Source organism: Arachis hypogaea, chromosome 19 (assembly GCF_003086295.3).
Source record: "Arachis hypogaea cultivar Tifrunner chromosome 19, arahy.Tifrunner.gnm2.J5K5, whole genome shotgun sequence".
Lineage (NCBI taxonomy): Eukaryota > Viridiplantae > Streptophyta > Magnoliopsida > Fabales > Fabaceae > Arachis > Arachis hypogaea.
This window is the reverse complement of record NC_092054.1, coordinates 25,178,462-25,201,048: the sequence shown is the minus strand read 5'-3', so window position 1 is coordinate 25,201,048 and position 22,587 is coordinate 25,178,462. Positions and strand designations below refer to the sequence as shown.

The following is a 22,587-nucleotide window of genomic DNA, read 5'->3' as shown; positions in this document are numbered from 1 at the left end:
CCTGAGCTCACGTCGACTACTATGTAGTTTATGTTGAGTGTCCTTGACCGGGCTCCCTTTCCAAAGGTTGTATGTATCGAGATATATCCAAGTGGTTGGATTGGGGTATCTCCCAGCCCGAATAAACTATTCGGATATGCTCTGAGCTCTTTTTCTTGTAGGCCGAGTTTGTTGAAGGTGGATTTGAACAAGATGTCCACAGAGCTTCCTTGGTCAACTAGTGTCCTGTGAAGATTAGCGTTGGCCAATATGATAGTAATGACCATGGGATCATCATGTCCCGGGATGACACCTATTGCATCTTCTTTAGTAAAGGTAATTGTGGGGAGGTCGGTTGACCTCTCTCCTTCCCCGACATGTTATACTTCTTTAAGATGTCTTTTGCGAGATGATTTAGAGATTCCTCCTCCTGTAAACCCTCCATTTATCATGTGGACATGTCTATTAGGAGTGTGAGGTGGTCGTTCAGTTCGCCCGACCTCTTCATCCCTTCTTCTTTTTCTCGGTTCCTCCGTCTTGTTAGCTAAGTACCGATCTAGTTGACCTTCTCTTGCCAATTTCTCTATGACATTCTTCAGGTCGAAGTATTCATTGGTGGGATGTCCATAAATTCGGTGGTACTCAAGTACTCTGTCCGATTTCCCCCTCCTTTTTTTTTGATTGGTCGAGGTGGAGGGATCTTCTTAGTGTTGCATATTTCTCGGTAAACATCTACAAGAGATACCCAAAGTAGGGTGTAGTTGTGGTATTTTCTTGGCTTCCCACTGGGTTGATCTTCTTTTTTCCTGGACTCTTTGTCCTTGTCCCTAGGTGGGTAGGAGAATCCAGATTTTGAGGCCTCTCCTAGTCGCGAGTTTTCCTCCATGTTAATGTACTTTTCTACTTGCTCTTGTACCTCGTTCAAGGACATCGGATGCTTTTTTGATATGGAGTGGCTAAAGGGTCCTTCTCTTAGGCCATTGATGAGACCCATGATGACTGCTTCTGTTGGCAGATTTTGTATGTCTAGACATGCTTTGTTGAATCTTTCCATGTAGTTGCGGAGACTTTCCCGTTCTCCTTGCTTAATCCCTAATAGGCTTGGGGTGTGTTTGGCTTTGTCCTTCTGAATGGAGAATCTGGCAAGGAATTTTTTAGCTAAGTCATCAAAACTTGCGATGGACCTGGGGGCAAACTGTCGAACCACTTTATTGTTGTTTTTGTTAGAGTTGTCGGGAAGGCTTTGCATCGAACGTCATGTCGGGAGCTTTAAAATCTTTTGGAACTTTAGCTTTCATGATCTCTTTGTTGAAGGGATCTTGGTCCTTGTGGGAGTTATCCTTATGGTTAGAATGAGTAGTTCTGATCTTGAGGTCGGCTTCGAGCTTTAGCAACTTATCCTCTAGATCTCGTCGTCACCTAGTTTCTCTGTGGAGGTCTCTTTCAGCTTTTCGCTGATTTTCAGCCTCTTGTTCGAGCTGTTTGAGGCGATCTTGTTGTTCTCGGATGGCTTCCAAGATTTCTGTGTTTGTGTTGGAGGGTTGTTTATCCCCCTTGTTTTGAGGCACATCTTTTGATGTGGCATCCGTGTTTTTAAGCGGAGTTCTTTCTTCCAAACCAGAGTTGTGGTCGTTGTTAAGGTCGTCCGCCATGGTGATGGGATGACTTCCAGGTTCCCTGGAAATGACACCAATGTTCCGAGGGTTACCTAAAACTGAAGGTCGATCTCGGATGAGATCTGCTGTGGTGGCCGGAGCTGTCATGTCCAACCTGGTGGAACTGGTGGAGCTGGAGATGCTGCTGATCCTTCGTTACCGGAGGGTGGTGGTACCTGCAAGAGACTCCGATGCTTAAGTTAGCATGGGCTTTAAGCAGGATTTTTGTAGAATCAGAGTATGAGTTATACCTGGGTGCTCCAGTATATTTATAGTAGTGTGGGCTGACCTTTCTAGATAAGATAAGTTAGTTATCTTATCTTATCTTTAAGTGAGGTCATCTTTATCTTCTGGGGAACCGCCCTTGTCTTTCTAGGCTTTAACAGCCTTTAGATTGGGCTGTGTCCCCTCCTTTGGGCTTGTTTGGCCCCCTCATGTCGATTTGGCCAAACTCTTTTTAAAGAAGAGGTCGGAGGTCCTGACCTGAAGATGTCGGTTGCTTTGTCTTCGATCTTCCTAGGTCGGATAGCTCGACCCAGGGTATGAATAGTTAAGTTATTCTTTCAAATTGATAATAGCAATTTATGTTGCTAAACTTTAAACATTGATATAAATTTTAATTTGCAAACTGTTGGCTTGTTCATGATTCGTGGTGATTATTCGATTGACATTGAACCTAATTTTAGCCAAATACACAAGGAATAAATTTTATTTTTATGTACTCTAGAGTGTACTCTTTCATATTAGAAGTGAGCAATGATAAAACATCATGAATAAATTCTTTAAATTAATAAAATTTGTTGACAAATTCTTTGCCACAATAGGATTTTAAGGATAGTGTTTCATGGCTTTTGAAAATGGGAATTCCAAAAATTTATAAAATCTTTACCTGCTTTAAAGTTGTGCATATTCAATAATAACCCTTGTAATATAATGTAGATTAATATTTTTTCTACCACATTATTTTATTTTATCATAATATAACTTATTACAATATAATTACAATTTATATATTTTTTATCATTATTCTAAAAATGAGTAACTATCCCCTCTAATTTATTAGGCTGGGTCTTAATTCAGTGAATTGAGTAATGTTATTATATGTGTATTTACGTTGATATTAAATTTCACATTGATATACTTTATTTATGTAACTTTCAGATGGAGATGGAAACCACAGAAGTGGGTTCTGCAAGAGCCGGAGTTTTTCCGTAAAACCGTTTTAATAAAAATAATAATTTTAAGTGCCCGAGATAGATTCAAAATTTAGAAGTTTTAATTTGAATATATAAAGGTTAAATTTTATTTCAATAAATTTTTTTGAGTTGGAAAATGTATCTTTTTCGAGAAGATTTTGTAAGAATGCATACTGGCGCTTAAGCTGGTAATACCGGCTCTAATCTGTCCAGTATCGCGTATTTTGGAAAATAAGATTTTAAAAATTGATTTATTGTTTTGAAAGAACAAAAAATAATTTAGAATTAAAAACCGGGCACTAATCTTAAAGGTTTTGGCCCAAAGTGGACCAAACGGACCTAAAACGCTAACGGGTTGGACCGGGCCCAAGTTGGGCCCAAGCCCAACATATATATGCATCCTTTAATGAGCTTTCAGCTCATTTTATCCCAATTAAGAGAGGGGAGGCGCTGATGAGAAGAGAGAAGAGAGGAGAGGGGTTTCACTATTCACCTCCATCTTCCGGGAGCCATAACTTGAGCTACGGAATTCTGATTGACGAGCCGTTTGAGACCACGCAAAGCTCTCATCGAGCTCTTCAATTCTATCTAAAAAAATCTGGTAAGAACTCGAAGCTCACATCCCAGTTTCCTGCCCTAACTTTCTGCATTTTTGGGGTTGGGTTTTTGAGTAGATTTTGTGATTTTGCGATTTTGCTTGTTTAGGTGATCTCTAGTAGCAAGTAATTGTTGGATTTTACCCCTAATCTCGTTGGACAAGATAAAGTTTCACTAAACCCTTGTGTTTAGTTATTTTGTGAACCCTAGGCTTGATGCTTGTATGTTATATGATGTTAGTTTGAGCTTTGGCGCTTGTTGGAGTTGGCTTGGCTTTTTGGAAGCTTGTTTGGACTCAAAGTGGTGTTTTGTGCGTATTGGGAATCGACCAAGGTATGGTTTCGATTTTCTTTATATAATATGTAATGTTTCTGAAAACTTAGGCTAGTAGACTGGTGCGCAAAATTGTGATTAAAAAAACTCTAAAATAAATCTCTAAAAGTAGTTTTTATACTAAACTATTAACCTAAGGTTACAAAAAATGAATAACTAAATGCAGATAGTGCAGAAATCTACTTTTGGGGCCCACTTGGTGCGTGCTTGGGTTGAGCATTGAAGTTTTTTCGTGCTTAAGCTTTACCTGGAGTTAAACACCAGCTTTAGTGCCAGTTTGGGCGTTTAACTCCAATTCTGGTGCCAGTTTGGGCGTTTTACACCAAGATGTTTTAGGCTGACTTTGAACGCCAGTTTGGGCCATCAAATCTCGGGTAAAGTATAAAATATTATATATTGGTGGAAAGCCCAGGATGACTACTTTCCAACGCAATTGAGAGTGTGCCAATTGGGATTTTGTAGCTCCAGAAAATCCACTTCGAGTGTAGGGAGGTCAGAATCCAACAGTATCTGCAGTCCTTTTTCAGCCTCTGAATCAGATTTTTGCTCAGGTCCCTCAATTTCAGCCAGAAAATACTTGAAATCACAGAAAAATACACAAACTCATAGTAAAGTCCAGAAATATAATTTTTGAATAAAACTAATAAAAATATAATAAAAAGTAACCAAAACATACTAAAAACTATGTAAAAATAATGCCAAAAAGGGTATAAATTATCCGCTCATCACAACACCAAACTTAAATTGTTGCTTCTCCCCAAGCAACTAAAAATAAAATAGGATAAAAAGAAGAGAATATACAATAAATTCCAAACTTATCAATGAACTTAGTTCCAATTAAATGAGCGGGACTTGTAGCCTTTTTGCTTCTGAACAGTTTTGGCATCTCACTTTATCCTTTGAAGTTCAGAATGATTGGCATCTATAGGAACTCAGAATTCAGATAGTGTTATTGATTCTCTTGGTTCAGTATGTTGATTCTTGAACACAACTACTTTGTGAGTCTTGGCCGTGACCCTAAGCATTTTGTTTTCCAGTATTACCACCGGATACATAAATGCCACAGACACATAACTGGGTGAACCTTTTCAGATTGTGACTCAGCTTTGCTAGAGTCCCTAGTTAGAAGTGTCCAGATCTCTTAAGCACACTCTTTTTGCTTTGGACCACGACTTTAACCACTCAGTCTCAAGCTTTTCACTTGACACCTTCACGCCACAAGCACATGGTTAGGGATAGCTTGATTTAGCCGCTTAGGCCAGAATTTTATTCCTGTGGGCCCTCCTATCCATTAATGCTCAAAGCCTTGGATCCTTTTTATTACCCTTGCCTTTTGGTTTAAAGGGCTATTAGCTTTTTCTGCTTGCTTTTTCTTTTTTTTTCTTTCTTTTTTTTTCATATTTTTTTGCCATTTTTCTTTTTTTTTTTTTGCAAGCCTTTGTATTCACTGCTTTTTCTTGCTTCAAGAATCAGTTTTATGATTTTTCAGATTATCAATAATATTTCTCCTTTTTCATTATTCTTTCAAGAGCCAACAATTTTAACATTCATAAACAACAAATTCAAAATATGCACTGTTCAAGCATTTATTTAGAAAACAAAAAGTATTGTCACCACATCAAAATAATTAAACTAATTTCAAGATAGAATTCGAAACCATGTACTTCTTGTTCTTTTGCAATTAAAAACATTTTTCATTTAAGAAAGGTGAAGGATTCATAGGACATTCATAGCTTTAAGACATAGACATTAAACACTAATGATCATGTAATAAATACACAAACATAGACAAACATAAGGCATAGGAAACAAAAAACAGAAAATAAAGAACAAGGAAATTAAAGAACGGGTCCACCTTAGTGATGGCGGCTAGTTCTTCCTCTTGAAGATCTTATGGAGTGCTTGAGCTACTCAATGTCTCTTCCTTGACTTTGTTGCTCCTCCCTCATGGATCTTTGGTCTTCTCTAATTTCATGGAGGAGGATGAAATGCTCTTGGTGCTCTACCCTTAGTTGTCCCATGTTGGAACTCAATTCTCCTAGGGAGGTGTTGATTTGCTCCCAATAGTTGTGTGGAGGAAAATGCATCCCTTGAGGCATCTCAGGGATTTCATGATGAGGAATTTCCTCATTCTCTTGTTGAGGACCATGAGTGGACTCTCTTGTTTGCTCCATCCTTTTCTTAGTGATGGGCTTGTCCTCTTCAATGAGGGTGTCTTCCTCTATGACAATTCCAACTGAATTGCATAGGTGACAAATGAGACGAGGGAAGGCTAACCTTGTCAAAGTGGAAGACTTGTCCGCCACCTTGTAGAGTTCTAGGGATATGATCTCATGAACTTCTACTTCCTCTCCATTCATGATGCTATGGATCATGATAGCCCGATCTATTATAACTTCAGACCGGTTGCTAGTAGAAATAATTGAGCGTTGGATGAACTCCAACCATGCCCTAGCCACGGGCTTGAGGTCAAACCTTCTTAGCTGAACCGGCTTGCCTCTTGTGTCTCTGTTCCATTGAGCGCCTTCCACACAAATATCCAAGAGGACTTGGTCCAACCTTTGATCAAAGATGACCCTTCTAGTGAAAGGGTGAGGGTCTCCTTGCATCATTGGCAAGTTGAATGCTAACCTCACATTTTCCGGATTAAAATCCAAGTATTTCCCCCGAACCATTGTGAGCAAATTCTTTGGGTTTGGGTTCACACTTTGGTCATGGTTCTTAGTGATCCATGCATTGGCATAGAACTCTTGAACCATTAAGATCCCGACTTGTTGAATGGGTTTGGTGAGGATTTCCCAACCTCTTCTTCGAACTTCATGTCGGATCTTCGGATATTCACTCTTTTTGAGCTTAAAGGAGACCTCGGGGATCACCTTTTTCTTGGCCACAACTTCATAGAAATGGTCTTGATAGACCTTTGAGATGAATCTCTCCATCTCCCATGACTCGGAAGTAGAAGTAATTGCCTTCCCTTTCCTCTTTCTAGAGGTTTCTCCGGCCTTAGGTGCCATTGATGGTTATGGAAAAATAAAAAGCTTTAGCTTTTCTAACACCAAACTTAGAAGATTTGCTCATCCTCGAGCAAAAAAAGAAAGAAAGGAGTAGAAGAAGAAGACATGGAGGAGATGCAGGGGGGTAAGTGGTTCGGCCAAGGGGGAGATAGGTGTTTGTGATGTGTGAAAATGAAGGTGGTAAGGAGGGGTATTTATAGGGTAAGGAAGAGAGGGTATTCGGCCATGTGTGGGTGGGTTTAGGAGGGAAATGGTTTGAATTTTAATGGTGAGGTAGGTGGGGTTTAATGATAGATGGATGTGAGTGGTGAAGAGATTATGGAGAAGAGGGTAGGATTTGATAGGTGAGGGGTTTTTGGGGAAGAGATATTGAGGTGATTGGTCAATGGTGTTTGGAGAAGAGTGTTATGAAAAGGTGTGAAGAGGAGAGAAGAAGAAGTGGGGTAGGTGGGGATCCTGTGGGGTCCATAGATCCTGAAGTGTCAAGGAATTTGAGTCCCTGCACCAATCTGGCATTCAAACACCCATTCTGTGCCAATTCTGGCATTTAACGCCAGCTCTTCTACCTTTCCTGGCGTTAAACGCCAGTCTGCTGCCCATTTCTGGCGTTAAACGCCCATTCTGCTATCCTTACTGGCGTTTAAATGCCAGTAAGCCTGTCCTCTAGGGTGTGCTATTTTTAATGTTGTTTTTTATTTTTCAGTTATTTTTGTGACTTTTCATGATCATCAACCTAAAGAAAAAATAAAATAACAATGGAAAATAAATAAATATAATTAAATAACATTAGGTTGCCTCCCAACAAGCGCTTCTTTAATGTCAATAGCTTGACAGTGAAGCTCTTAGAGAGCTTCACAGAGGCTCAGAGCTTAATGGTGGCCTCCCAACACCAAACTTAGAAGTTGAGTGTGGGAGCTCTATTTGACTCTGTGTTGAGAGAAGCTTTTCATGCTTCCTCTCCATGGTTACAGAAGAAGATCCTTGAGCCTTAAACACAAGGTAGTCCTCATTCAATTGAAGGACTAGCTCTCCTCTGTCCACATCAATCACAGCTCTTGCTGTGGCTAGAAATGGTCTTCCAAGGATGATGGATTCATCTTCATCCTTCCCAGTGTCTAGGATTATGAAATCAGCAGGGATGTAATAGCCTTCAACCTTCACTAAGACATCCTCTACAAGTGCATAAGCCTGTTTCCTTGAATTGTCTGCCATCTCTAGTGAGATTTTAGCAGTTTGTACCTCAAAGATCCCTAGTTTCTCTATTACAGAGAGTGGCATGAGGTTTATACTTGAACCAAAGTCACAGAGAGCCTTCTTAAAGGTCATGGTGCCTATGGTACAAGGTATTAGGAACTTTCCAGGATCCTGTTTCTTTTGAGGTAATTTCAGTTGAACCAGATCATTTAGTTCATTGATGAGCAATGGGGGTTCATCCTCCCAAGTCTCATTACCAAATAGCTTGGCATTCAGCTTCATGATTGCTCCTAGATACTGAGCAACTTGCTCTTTAATAATATCTTCATCCTCTTCAGAGGAAGAATACTCATCAGAGCTCATGAATGGCAACAGCAAGTTCAGTGGAATCTCTATGGTCTCTGTATGAGCCTCAGATTCCTTTGGTTCTTCACTAGGAAAATCCTTAGTGGCCAGTGGACGTCCATTGAGGTCTTCCTCACTGGAAATCACTACCTTTTCTTCCTCTCCAGGTTCGGCCATGTTGGACGTGTAGATGGCCTTGCACTCTCTCTTTGGATTCTCTTCTGTATTGCTTGGGAGAGTACTAGGAGGGAGTTCAGTAACTCTTTTACTCAGCTGACCCACTTGTGCCTCCAAATTTCTAATGGAGGACCTTGCTTCAGTCATGAAACTGAGAGTGGTCTTAGATAGATCAGAGACTACAGTTGCTAAGTCAGAGTGGCTCTGCTTAGAGTTCTCTGTCTGTTGCTGAGAAGATGATGGAAAAGGTTTGCTATTGCCAAACCTGTTTCTTCCACCATTATTATTATTGAAGCCTTGATTAGGCTTCTGTTGATCCTTCCATGAGAGATTAGGATGATTCCTCCATGAAGGATTATAGGTGTTTCCATAGGATTCTCCCATATAATTCACCTCTTCTATTGCAGGATTCTCAGGGTCATAAGCTTCTTCTTCAGAGGGAGCTTCCTTAGTACTGCCGGATGCAGCTCGCATTCCAGTCAGACTCTGAGAAATCATATTGACTTGCTGAGTCAATATTTTGTTCTGGGCCAATATGGCATTCAAAGTATCAATCTCAAGAACTCCTTTCTTCTGAGTTGTCCCATTATTTACAGGATTCCTTTCAGAAGTGTACATGAACTGGTTATTTGCAACCATTTCAATGAATTTTTGGGCTTCTGCAGGCGTCTTCTTCAGATGAAGAGATCCACCAGCAGAGTGATCCAATGACATCTTGGACAATTCAGACAGACTATCATAGAATATACATATGATGCTCTATTCTGAAAACATGTCAGAAGGACACCTTCTAATCAATTGCTTGTATCTTTCCCAAGCTTTATAGAGGGATTCACCTTCCTTCTGTCTGAAGGTTTGGACTTCCACTCTAAGCTTGCTCAACTTTTGAGGTGGAAAGAATTTGGCCAAGAAAGCACTGACCAACTTTTCCCAAGAGTTCAGGCTATCCTTAGGTTGTGAGTCTAACCATGTCCTAGCTCTGTCTCTTACAGCAAAGGAAAAAAGCATAAGTCTGTAGACCTCAGGATTAATCCCATTGGTCTTGACAGTGTCACAGATTTACAAGAATTCAGCTAAAAACTGATGAGGATCTTCTAATGGAAGTCCATGAAAGTTGCAATTCTGCTGCATTAGAGAAACTAATAAAGGCTTAAGCTCAAAGTTGTTTGCTCCAATTGCAGGAATTGAGATGCTCCTTCCACAGAAGTCAGAAGAGGGTGGAATAAAGTCACTAAGCATCTTCCTTGCATCTCCACCATTGTTGTTGGGCTCGGCCATCTCCTCTTCTTTTTCAAAAAATTCTGTCAGGTCCTCTCCAGAGTGTTGTGCTTTAGCTTCTCTTAGCCTCCTCTTTAGAGTCCTTTCAGGTTCCGGATCAGCTTCAACAAGAATATTCTTATCCTTGCTCCTGCTCATATGAAAAAGAAGATAACAGAAAAGAATAGGAATCCTCTATATCACATTATAGAGATTCCTTTATGTGAGTAGAAGAATAGAAGAGTAGAATGAAGAAGAGAGAAGATGAAGAATTCGAACACAGAGAGGGAGAGAGGGTTCGAATTATAAGAAGAAGAGAAGTGTTAGTGAATAAATAAATAGAAAGAGATGAGAGAGAGAATTCGAATTTTAAATTAAAATAAAAGGAAAATATTTTTGTTTTTATTTTAATTATTAGTTAGTATTCGAAATTTAAGAGAAGAGATAAAATAAAATTTGAAAACTGAATGAATTAATTAAATAAAAAGAGATTTTTGAAAAAGTTGTTAGTGATTTTCGAAAATTGGAGAGAGAAAAGTAGTTAGGTGGTTTTGAAAAAGATATGATTGAAATAGAAAACTTTTAAAATCAAACAAAAAGTCAAGTAGTTAATTGAAAAAGATTTAAAAATCAATTTTGAAAAGATAAGAAGTTAGAAAAGATTTTGAAATTGATTTTGAAAAATATATGATTGAAATTTATTTTGAAAAAGATTTGAAAAGGAAATTAAAAAGATTTGATTTTTGAAATTAAAGTTGATTACTTAACTAATAAGAAACTAAAAGATATGATTTTAGAATTTAAAGATTGAACCTTTCTTAATAGGCAAGTAACAACTTGAAAATTTTTGAATCTAAACATTAAATGTTAGCATTAATTTCGAAAATATGAAATAAAAATAAGAAAAAAATTTTGAAAATCAAATTTTTAAATTTTTCAAAAATATTAAGAAAAAAATGAAAAATATTTGATTTTTGAAAAAGATTTGAAAAAGATTTGATTTTTGAAAAAGATTTGAAAAAGATAGAATTTTTAAATTGAAAATTTGACTTGACTAATAAGAAACAATTAAATTTTAAAATTTTTTGACTAACTCAATTCAAAATTTCGAAATTTATAAGCAAAATAAGGAAAAGATATTTTTTATTTTTAAATTTTAATGAGGAAAGAGAAAAACATCTAAGTGACACATAACATAAAAATTATGATCAAAACAAGGAAAACATGCCAGAACACTTTGAATGTCAAGATGAACACCAAGAACACTTTGAAGATCATGATGAACATCAAGAACTTATTTTTGAAAAATTTTTTTTAAGAAAAAAAACATGCAAGACACCAAACTTAAAAATTTTTACACTATAGACACTAATAATTCAAGAATGCATATGAAAAACAAGAAAGGACACAAAACAAGAAAATGTAAAGATCAAACAAAGAGAATTATCAAGAACAACTTGAAGATCAATGAAGAACACCATGCATGAATTTTCGAAAATAAGAAAAATGCAATTGACACCAAACTTAAAATTTGACACTAGACTCAAACAAGAAACACAAAATTTTTTGGTTTTTATGATTTTATGAAAATTTTTTTTGTATTTTTCGAAAATTATTTTGAAAAATAAAATAAAGAAATTCAAAATTTTTAATACGAATTCCAGGAATCATGCAATGTTAGTCTAAAGCTTCAGTCTAAAAAGATTAGACATGGCTAGCCAAGCTTCAGCAGGAGTGACATTACATACAACAGCCAAATTGATGGGAATCAACCAGCTCCTGTGATGATAAAAGCATCATCTGAAACTCTAGAATTCATTCTTAAAAATTCTGAAGAATTTTTAGGAAACTAAACATATTTTATTTTGTTCTTCAGAAAATTTTTTTTGTATAATTTTTTTGAAAATAAAAAAAAAGCTTAAAAATAAAATAAAATTACCTAATCTGAGCAACAAGATGAACCGTCAGTTGTCCAAACTCGAACAATCCCCGGCAATAGCGCCAAAAACTTGGTGCACGAAATTGTGATTAAAAAAACTCTAAAATAAATCTCTAAAAGTAGTTGTTATACTAAACTAGTAACCTAGGGTTACAGAAAATGAATAACTAAGTGCAGATAGTGCAGAAATCCATTTTTGAGGCCCACTTGGTGTGTGCTTGGGCTGAGCAATGAAGCTTTTTCGTGCTTAGGCTTTTCCTGGAGTTAAACGCCAGCTTTGGTGCCAGTTTGGGCGTTTAACTCCAATTCTGGTGCCAGTTTGGGCATTTTACGCCAAGATATTTTAGGCTGACTTTGAACGCCGGTTTGGGCCATCAAATCTCGGGCAAAGTATGGACTATTATATATTGCTGGAAAGACCAGGATGTCTACTCTCCAATTCAATTAATAACGCACCAATTGGGCTTCTCTAGCTTCAGAAAATCCACTTCGAGTGCAGGGAGGTCAGAATCCAACAGCATCTGCAGTCCTTTTTCAGCCTCTGAATCAGATTTTTGCTCAGGTCCCTCAATTTCAGCCAGAAAATATCTGAAATCATAGAAAAATACACAAACTCATAGTAAAGTCTAGAAATATAATTTTTGAATAAAAACTAATAAAACAATATAATAAAAAGTAACAAAAATATACTAAAAACTATGTAAAAATAATGCCAAAAAGGGTATAAATTATCCGCTCATCATGGACCATAAGATAGGATTGAATGATGTTGGTGTATGCCTAATTATTTATGAAATTATATTGTATGATGAAGAAGATTGTAGGGATTGTTGGAATGTATAATATATGTTTATGGTGCTTATTGAAGGATATTGATGATTATGATGTGTGATGATATATTATGATGATGATTGTGGATTTTGAATCTTGTGGTTGGTAATGATATTGAATGGTGTTGATTTTGAGTTAATGTTGCATGAGGAAGCATTATTGATGTTGAGCTATGATTGATGGTGGATGACTATTAGTAGGATGAATGGATTTGAATGTGATGAGATACATATTGTTAGATGATGATTATTGATGAGTTGAGTTAGTGTATGTTGAGATTTGAAGATGAATGTTGATGATGACTTTGATTGTTGGTTATTGGTATTGATGAGTTTTATGATGAATTTGGTTAATGTAAGATATTGTTTGGTAATGATTACTGAAATTGATGAGGTTTTGTTTTGGTTGTTGAGGTTGTTGTTAGTTGATGATGATTATGAGCTATGATGCACATACACTGACATAGATACGGGATACGACACGACACGGGACACGCCGACACGCAAATTTTAAAATCTTACATGACATGGGGACACGCATACATATAAAATATAAAGTATTTTTTAAATAAATTGTAATGATATTTTGATATTTTATTGATATTAAAATATAAATTAACTTTTTAAATTATTTTTAATGTCTTATTTTAATTATATCAAGTATTTAAAATATTTTTTTATTTTAATAAATAATAATATATACTATATCTAAATTTATTTTAAGAATATATGTTAAAAATAAGACTGGACACGCTGACACGTGATGGTATTTAGGTGTGTCCAAGCATGTCCGGAGAAGAATTTTTTATTTTTTTATTAAGATACGGTTGGACACAGCAGACACACGTGTCAGACGAGTGTCGGCGAGTGTCGTGTCCAAAATGTGTCCGACACGCAGACACGACAACTCAGCGAAGTGTTCGTGCTTAATAGATTATGAGTGTGGATTTATGATTGAATTCGAAATTATGGATTAGTAGTGATATATGGTGTTATGTTTGAGTAATTTAGGTGTGAAATTGAGGAGAATGATATGAAATGGTAAGATGTTGGGTGAGGTAGTATTTTATGATGTTTGAGCAGGTTTGATTTGGTTTTGAGTTGAGAGATGGTTAAAATTGAGGTTTTGAGATTTTTGGTAAAAACAAATTTTTGGTGAACTTTGACGGATCATAACTTGAGCCTCATTTTTCAAATTTTGTTGGAAATTGCTTTAAATTAAAGTTCATGGAAAAATCTTTAGATTGATATAAAGTTTCCAATATTTGGATTTTTATAAAGGAAGTTATGATCATTCAAAGTTTGGTGTCAAAATCTGAATTCTGTGTATGCTGCAGAATTTGTGATTTTTGGTTTGTGTACACACACACAGCCTTGTGCGCACACACACCCTTGGAAATTTTTGAACCTGTGTGCACGCACAGCCTTGTGCACACGCACACTCAAGGGAAGGCTTGTTGTTGAGAACGCTAACACGACCTGTGCGCACATACAACCAACGAAGTTTTGCAACCTGTGCCATGCACAGCCCTGTGTGCACGCACATGTTGGAAGGTGTACTCTGTTGAGGGCATTCGCATGCCTTGTGCGGATGAACAGAGTTAAAATTCTTACTACCTGTGCGTACACACACCTCTATGCATACGCACACATTGAAAACTTTTCTGGACGTGTGCACGCACACCCCTGTGCATATGCACATGCCCTGTTTTTCAACTAAAATCTTGTTTTTAACTGTTTCAACTTTCCAACAAGCTTGTAAACTTCTGTGACACCTATTTAAGACTCTTTGGCTTATTTTCGGGTATCAAAACATGGGAAAGGTCCTAGGAGATTTAATTTGGGTTTTACTTTGAAAAGTTAGAGAACGGAGGTTTAGGTTTCTAGTGTATTGGGGATGAGTTTGGTTGAGAGAGGAGGAAGAGTAGTGAACTTGGTGATTACTGACAACGAATTGAGAAACTGATGAACTAACGAGTTTGGAATAGAATTAAGAACCGATGATGGTTATTATGAGCCTGATGGATGTTGGATGTGGAAAGTGTGACAGGCATTATATCCTTAGAATGTTGAGAAATGATAATTGAAAGTGGATTGAGATGAGCAGTGATCTCTGAGAGTGAGATTGTGATTATGATATGCATTGTTCTCCGGCGTAGGGGCTGTGGTAGTCTCTCGCCTACGTTCGAATGTGAGGGTTGAAGCTGGGCTTCTCACTCATAATTATCGCGCCAGAGGAAGGTGGTAGGGCACTATCCCTCAGAATGTTTCCCTCTAAAAGGAGAAGGTGATAGGGCATTCATCCCTCGGAATTTTCCTCCTGAGCATGGGTTTCTCTCTGGTTGCAAGGTGGTAGGGCACTAACTCACGGAATCATGCGGCATTCAGAGGAAGGTGGTAGGGCATTCTCCCTTGGAACGTTTCCCTCTGAAAGGAGAAGGTGGTAGGGCACTCTTCCCTCGGAATTGTTCCTCCTAAGTATGCGCAACAGAGAGACTAATCTGGGAGTTGCCATCCAGATTTTCTGTCGGGTTTGGCACAATAACCAACATGTGATATCACAGCCAATAGGACAGACATTCATCATATGCATCTTCTATATGCTTGCTTGCTTTGATTACTTGAGTTTGCCTAATTGTATAATATTTCCTATTTGCATCTTGAATTATATATATATATATATGAATACTATCTGTGTTTTTCTTGCTTGCATCATCTGTGTTTGTCTGGTGCTGAGGAGGTTAGGTAGGTGGTGGCGATGGGATCACACGAAGGGTAGGTTGGTGAAGGCTGTGGGACAGCGGTGACTAGTTTTAGTTAGAAATCCCCTAAGTTTAGATAACCCAGTTTATGGTTTAAGTTTATTTATTTATTTTATTCTAAGCTTGAATATCTGTATTTGATGTGAAGTTCTAGGATTGCCTTTGGCGTCCCAGAGCCTTACATCTTACATATTGGGCACTGTTATCATACTGAGAACCTCCAGTTCTAATTCCATACTTTGTTGTTATTTTTCAGATGCAGGTCGTAATTCACCTCGGTGAAATTGCGGACATAGTGGCAGAGCGGAGTATGGTTTTTTCCTGATTTATTTATGTTTTATTTTGTTGTAGTACTTTCTCTCACCCTTTTGTTTTAGACTTTATGGCCTTAGAGGCTTTATTTCTAAAAACATTGAGAGATAGGTTGTATAAGCTGTTTAAAACTTCAAAGCTCTGTTGTAGTCTGTTTGAGCTAGTCGGCCTAAACTCCACAGGTAGTGGCTAGCCTCCTTTTGTATAGTATATATATATTTACTTTATTGATCTATTAATTACTACCTTGTATCTTAGAGCTTTATTGCAAGATTGTATATATTATGTTTTGTATCCTTTCATACCAAATGCGTTTAGTTATCATGTGCGAACGCTTCACGTATGTAGTTCCGCATTATGCGACTTTGAGCTTTATTCTTTCATCGGTTTTTAGTTATACAAATTCTTGGATATATATATATATATTATGTACTATAAGCTTTAGAACTGTCGTAACACCTTGTTATCCTCTGCTTTACGGCTAGAGGTAAGACTTAGGGTAACGGGGTGTTACAGGTTCAGCTAATGACGATGATTGTAGCTTACACCAAGAGATGGAAACGGAAAAATGTAAATGTGGTGGTTGCAAACAGTGTGGAATTGTTACCGCTGAAGATATTATCAATCATACATTTTCAACATCTGAGGTAGCATGATGTGTATGTGAGATATGCCAAATGTATTGGCTTTGGAGTTCGGAAGGGCGATTTTGTGAAAACCAAAGATGGCTGTTACTCAAGGCGAAGGTTCTTTTGTAATAGGGCCGGATTGAGAGAGAAAAAATATTATGACAATATTTCATGAAAAAGGGAACAAAGGGCTGAGACATGAACTAATTCTCAAGCTAAATTGTGTTTATACTTTGATAAAAGGGCAACTGTTTGGAGGGTTAAGAATTTGTTCGATGAACATAACCATGACTTAGTACAACAATGCATGGTTCACCTAATTTCAAACCATTGGCAGTTAACTGATGCAAACAAGGCACAAGCTGACATCATGCATATGTATAGTGTGCCAACATCTCAAATTATGGGGTTTATGGCTGGGCAAGCTGGTGGGTATGCCAGAGCTGGTTTTACAAAGAAAGACTTAGATAACCACCTTGACAAGAGTCGACACTTACGTATTTTAGGTGGTGATGCCAACGCCACCATAAGCTACCTGCTTGGAAAGGCTGACATTGACCCGATGGCTATGGCACAATATAGTTCAACTGCGGAGGATTGGTTAGGTAGTTTATTTTGGGCCGATGGAATATGCCGAGCTGATTATCAACATTTTGGTGACGTCTTTGCGTTTCATGCTACATACAAAAAGAATAAGTACAAGAAACCATTGGTAATCTTTTCTGAGAGTAACCATTGGTGCACGAAATTGTGATGTCCAGGCTCGAACAATCCCTGGTAATGGCTCCAAAGCTTGGTGCTCTGATCTTAATTCATAATTGTCACAACTTCGATACAACTAACCAGCAAGTGCACTGGGTCGTCCAAGTAATACCTTACGTGAGTAAGGGTCGAATCCCACGGAGATTGTTGGTATGAAGCAAGCTATGGTCACCTTGTAAATCTCAGTCAGGCAGATATAAAGTGATAATGGTGTTTTCGAATATTATATAATAAAATAGGGATAGAGATACTTATGTAAATCATTGGTAGGAATTTCAGATAAGCGAATGGAGATGCTTTTCGTTCCTCTGAACCTCTGCTTTCCTGCTATCTTCATCCAATCAGTCTTACTCCTTTCCATGGCTGGCTTTATGCAAGGGCATCACCGTTGTCAGTGGCTACATCCCCTCCTCTCAGTGAATAATATGCTCACGCACCCTGTCACGGCACGGCTATTCATCTGTCGGTTCCCGATCATGCTGGAATAGGATTCACCCTCCTTTTGCGTCTGTCACTAACGCCCAGCACTCGCGAGTTTGAAGCTCGTCACAGTCATTCAATCATTGAATCCTACTCAGAATACCACAGACAAAGTTTAGACCTTCCGGATTCTCTTGAATGCCGCCATCATTCTAGCTTACGCCACGAAGATTCTGGTTAGGAGATCTAAGAGATACTCATTCTAGCTTAATTCATGTAGAACAGAAGTGTTTGTCAGGCACGCGTTCATAGGGGAGAATAGTGATGAGTGTCACACATAATCATCACCTTCATCACGTTCTTGGGTGCGAATGGATATCTTAGAAGCGAAATAAGAAGAATTGAATAGAAAACAGTAGTACTTTGCATTAATCTTTGAGGAACAGCAGAGCTCCACACCTTAATCTATGGAGTGTAGAAACTCTACCGTTGAAAATACATAAGTGAAGGTCCAGGCATGGCCGTGTGGCCAGCCCCTATGGTCTAAGAACAATGCGTTCAAAGATGGTCAAAAAGACGCATAATACACTAGTAAAAGGTCCTATTTATAATAAACTAGCTACTAGGGTTTACATGAGTAAGTAATTGATGCATAAATCCACTTCCTGGGCCCACTTGGTGTGTGTTTGGGCTGAGCCTGAGTGTTGCACGTGCAGAGGCCATTTGTGGAGTTGAACGCCAGTTTCTGTGCCAGTTTGGGCGTTCAACTCTGGTTTTGGATCCTTTTCTGGCGCTGGACGCCAGATTTGGGCAGAAGGCTGGTGTTGAACGCCAGTTTACGTCATCAATTCTTGGCCAAAGTATGGACTATTATATATTGCTGGAAAGCCCTGGATGTCTACTTTCCAACGCAATTGGAAGCGCGCCATTTCGAGTTCTGTAGCTCCAGAAAATCCACTTTGAGTGCAGGGAGGTCAGAATCCAACAGCATCAGCAGTCCTTTTTCAACCTCTGAATCTGATTTCTGCTCAAGTCCCTCAATTTCAGCCAGAAAATACCTAAAATCACAGAAAAACACACAAACTCATAGTAAAGTCCAGAAATGTGAATTTAACATAAAAACTTATGAAAACATCCCTAAAAGTAACTAGATCCTACTAAAAACATACTAAAAACAATGCCAAAAAGCGTATAAATTATCCGCTCATCAACCATCACAGACAAACATGTATATTCGGGTTTGCCATACTTGATAATGAAATGGCATCCACATACAAGTGGCTACTGGCTAACTTTTTGGAGGTCATGATGAACAAGTATCCTAAAGTTGTTGTGACTGATGCAGACGAGGCTATGAAAGAGGTGATTAATGAGATTTTCCAAATACAACCCATAGATTGTGCGGATGGCATCTTCAGAAAAATGCTACTTTGAAAATCAAAGACCCAGGCTTATGTGAATCATTTAAGAAGTTCATTTATGCCAAGTGGGATCTTGATGAATTTGAGGAGGAATGGTCAAAATTGGTTGAAGAGTTTGGTGGTAGTGACACGTCATAGATTGACAAATAATATGAAAACAAAAAAAGTTGGGCCAGGGCATTTCTTCGGGATAAATTTTGTGCTGGTTTTAGAACTACTTCACGATGTGAAGGCATTAACCACTTCATAAAGAGATTTGTTCATTCAAGGCACAGCATTTTAGAGTTTGTAGAGAATCTTGAGCGAGCTTTACGAGATTATCGCAACAATGAGATGGTTGTTCAATTTAAGATAATCAATTCTGATCATGTTTTGACAACTAACTTACAGTCTCTCGAGCTTTGTGATGTAAACATCTACACTAGAGAGATATTCAAACTAGTGAGGAAGCAAATTGAAGAAGTGGTTTCTTTAGACATTATACATAGTAAGCCCCTTTCCACAACTATGGTATACAAGATTTGTGCTTTTCAAAAGAGGGTCAAAATATTTACAGTTGTATATGATCGCAATGAGAAGAAATTGGAGTGTGAATGCTGTCATTGGGATCATGAAGGGTATCCTTGTAGTCATATGTTGTGTGTGCTAAGACGAGAGGATGTAGATGAATTGCCAGAAAGTATAATTCTAAAAAGAAGGACCCGAGATGCAAAGAAGTATACTAATGATCAAACAGTCGAAAGCACTACAAATGATGCTGAAAAAGGTTTTTTAATGAGATATGATGCTATGTCAGTTGCCACAATGTGGATGTCATTCCTTGCGGCTCAAGAAGTTCCACTTTTTGCTGATACGATGAATGAAGTTACTAGATGGACCAAAAATCTAGAGAAAAGGTGCAGCATTAAAAGGCAAAATGAGGTTGCTGATGTATTGCATCCTGCTGCTGAATTTGTTGGTGATCCATGTGTCGCTAAGACAAAAGGTGCACCCAAAATCAAGAAGAATGAAACTAGGAAAATGTCATGTTCAAATTGCTTCGTGAAGGGTCATACAAAGAGGCATTGTCCAAAGTTGGCTGATGAAGGTGACCGAGCCATGATCATCTCCCTTCTTGATGTACAGACACAGATGAGGTTATTTATGCAATGATTGCTAAATTTTGTTTGTTGAAAAAAATTTGATCAATTATTTTCATATTAGTATGTTAATCATATTTATTCTCCTAGCATGGTTAAATATTTTGGTTGTGTAATTCCATCTATTTATAGATGTAAAAATTAAGAAAATGTGACATTAGGTTGTAATGAATTATTTTTTTATTTATTTGACATGCTTGACAGGCAGAAAAAGAGCCTCTTTGTGCCACTAGGAGTGAGAATAATGGTTGAAACTATACTACAGAGTCTAGTACTAAGCTCATGGGTTCTCCATCGAATCTAATGGGTACAGGAGCGTTTTCAGGGGGTCCAATTTTATCAAACTCTTAGTAACTTATTTCCAACGCCACAGGGTCGAGTAGCTAACCAACCAACCACTTTGCAAAATATTGGGTATCAATGGCTCTTACAGGTGAAAATTATTTGTATTTTGTGCTTTATCCGTTACAAAATAATTCTTCATAATTTTTGACATAAATATTGATATGTTTATATATGTCATGGAAGCTAGGAATACCTTGAAACAACAGTGAAAATTAACTTTATTTATGAAGCAGATGAGATATTTGCTTCTGGGATGCTACATTACCTTGCTGAACCATTCCAGTGTTGTTAGTATGTGAACTGTGCAGATTTTTGTTTTTTTGTAATTTATTTTTGTTAAATGTATTGTACTCAGTACTCACAGTATTGGTTCAATGAATTCTGATAGTTGTGTTCAAATATTTGATACGGAGATTCTTGTGGATAGTAACACACTCCCTGGTAGTTGAGTAAAGAAATCTTCAAAGTTTCTACTTTATTATTTAGATGTTTAGATCAGCCACTCTGATAAAATAATACCATGAGTTCATGACTTGTAAACTCTATCGAATTATCTTCAACAATGCCTTTTTTTATGTTGTATATTCAAATGCAACATGATTTTCCTAGTAATCTTTTTGCTGAAAAATATTAAACGAACCAATCCAATTGCAAAAGCATTTTTGTAACGAAAAAGTACTTATGAAAATAAAGTAAGGAAACCAATCCAAATGTACATCTTAATCTAAATAGTCTATCAGGTATTTATAATAGGTATTTGAACTAGTTTCTATTTGAACCATCTTACGTGTAAACGTAAATTTTGAAAGACAAAACATTCATGCCTATGAGACCAGAATTATTAGAATGAAGAACCCACTTAGACTTAGATATACTAATCATGTCATCATCACTTTCGGGCATAAAAATTCTCCCATTATAAGGGTTAGCAGTAAGGATAATTATATTTCCACAATTTTAGAAATTATATAGTTTTTAACATGGACTCTGAAAGATTACATCCTAAGACTGAGTGACATTCTTTGGCATCTTTTTATTCCAATTTTCAATAGCAAGTCTTTGAATGTCTTCTCTCCTTGGATTGTGAGGTCCATACACAAAGTCTATGGACATCCTTACTCTGATGTATTCCTTGACCACCTAATATCGAAGTCGTATACCTTCATCGTTAAATTTAGATGTTATAAAAACAAAAAAATTGTAGCATATAATGCAAATTGGACATGTGATCATACCAGTATGGCACCATGCCGCCATAGATGATAGAGTGTCTGCCATTGCGCAACCCACACACCACAGTCATTGCTTAAAAAATGAGTTTCATTCTTTTTAACAACAAATTAATGCCTCCTCCATCAAAGAATTAAATTTAAGCATTTAACTTACATAGTATGTATAGTCCTAAATTATATCATGGCTTAGGTAATTGATTTATGATACTTACGATTGAGCATCTTGTTGGGGCACCTCTGGCTCTTGAAATTTGAACTTTGAAACCATCGGCCTTTCAGGATTATCCGATTGGTAAAACCAATCGTCCAATAGTAGATTCTCTAAGAAAGAAATCTGAAAATCAAAGAAATGAGTTTGACATGGAATTGGTTTTACAATCAAAACAGAGATATGTTTTTGAACGTTAAAAGTCCATTGAACACACCACATCATATATTGCCTTCATCCTCTCGTGCCTTTGTTTTGAGCACTTTAGAGAGTCTAGATATGTAATCAACCCTCTACTTTTTTTCACAACTACAAGGAACCAATGATCTTTAACATTAATAGGTACGTATATCTGTGTCATTAGGTTAAATCATTTATTAGTTACAAGGATAAAAAGAGTTAATTATTTTTTTACCACAGTTGAAATAACTCATCAAGATAATCTATTACCTTAGAGAGGTCTTCAACCTTGCCCATAAAGTTTGTTTTGATGTATTCCATTTTTCCAACAGAAATATGTCGTTGTTGGAGTGCTATTTGCTACAAAATATTAATAATAACAAGAGTAATATGAAATCAAAGCTTAACCCAAACTATTTTGGGATAATAAATAAATAATAACCATAATCAAAAGCAAAATGATTTATGCCATTAGAAACTTACAGCAAAAGTGGTTGGGAGGAACCATTTTCCACTGTAACTGCAGCATGTTTCATAAGCATTGATGCCACCAGATTCAAAACTTACATTTGATGAGCCAGAAATTGTCAGTCATCAATCAAATTCCACAAAGTAAAAAAGGTATATCACATGAATTACTTCATGACTTACGTTATCTCCA

The 22,587-nt window shown here is 37.2% G+C and overlaps 1 protein-coding gene across 1 annotated transcript; it reads left to right on the top strand.

Moving 5' to 3' along the window:
• The first annotated feature begins 18,661 nt into the window (after window positions 1-18,661).
• On the top strand, window positions 18,662-20,755 carry LOC112778131 (protein FAR1-RELATED SEQUENCE 6-like). Its single transcript, XM_025822490.1, has 4 exons — window positions 18,662-18,763; window positions 18,820-18,943; window positions 19,055-19,958; window positions 20,662-20,755. The coding sequence occupies exons 1-4, from the start codon at window positions 18,662-18,664 to the stop codon at window positions 20,753-20,755; spliced, it is 1,224 nt and encodes a 407-aa protein (XP_025678275.1).
• Window positions 20,756-22,587: the final 1,832 nt, after the last annotated feature.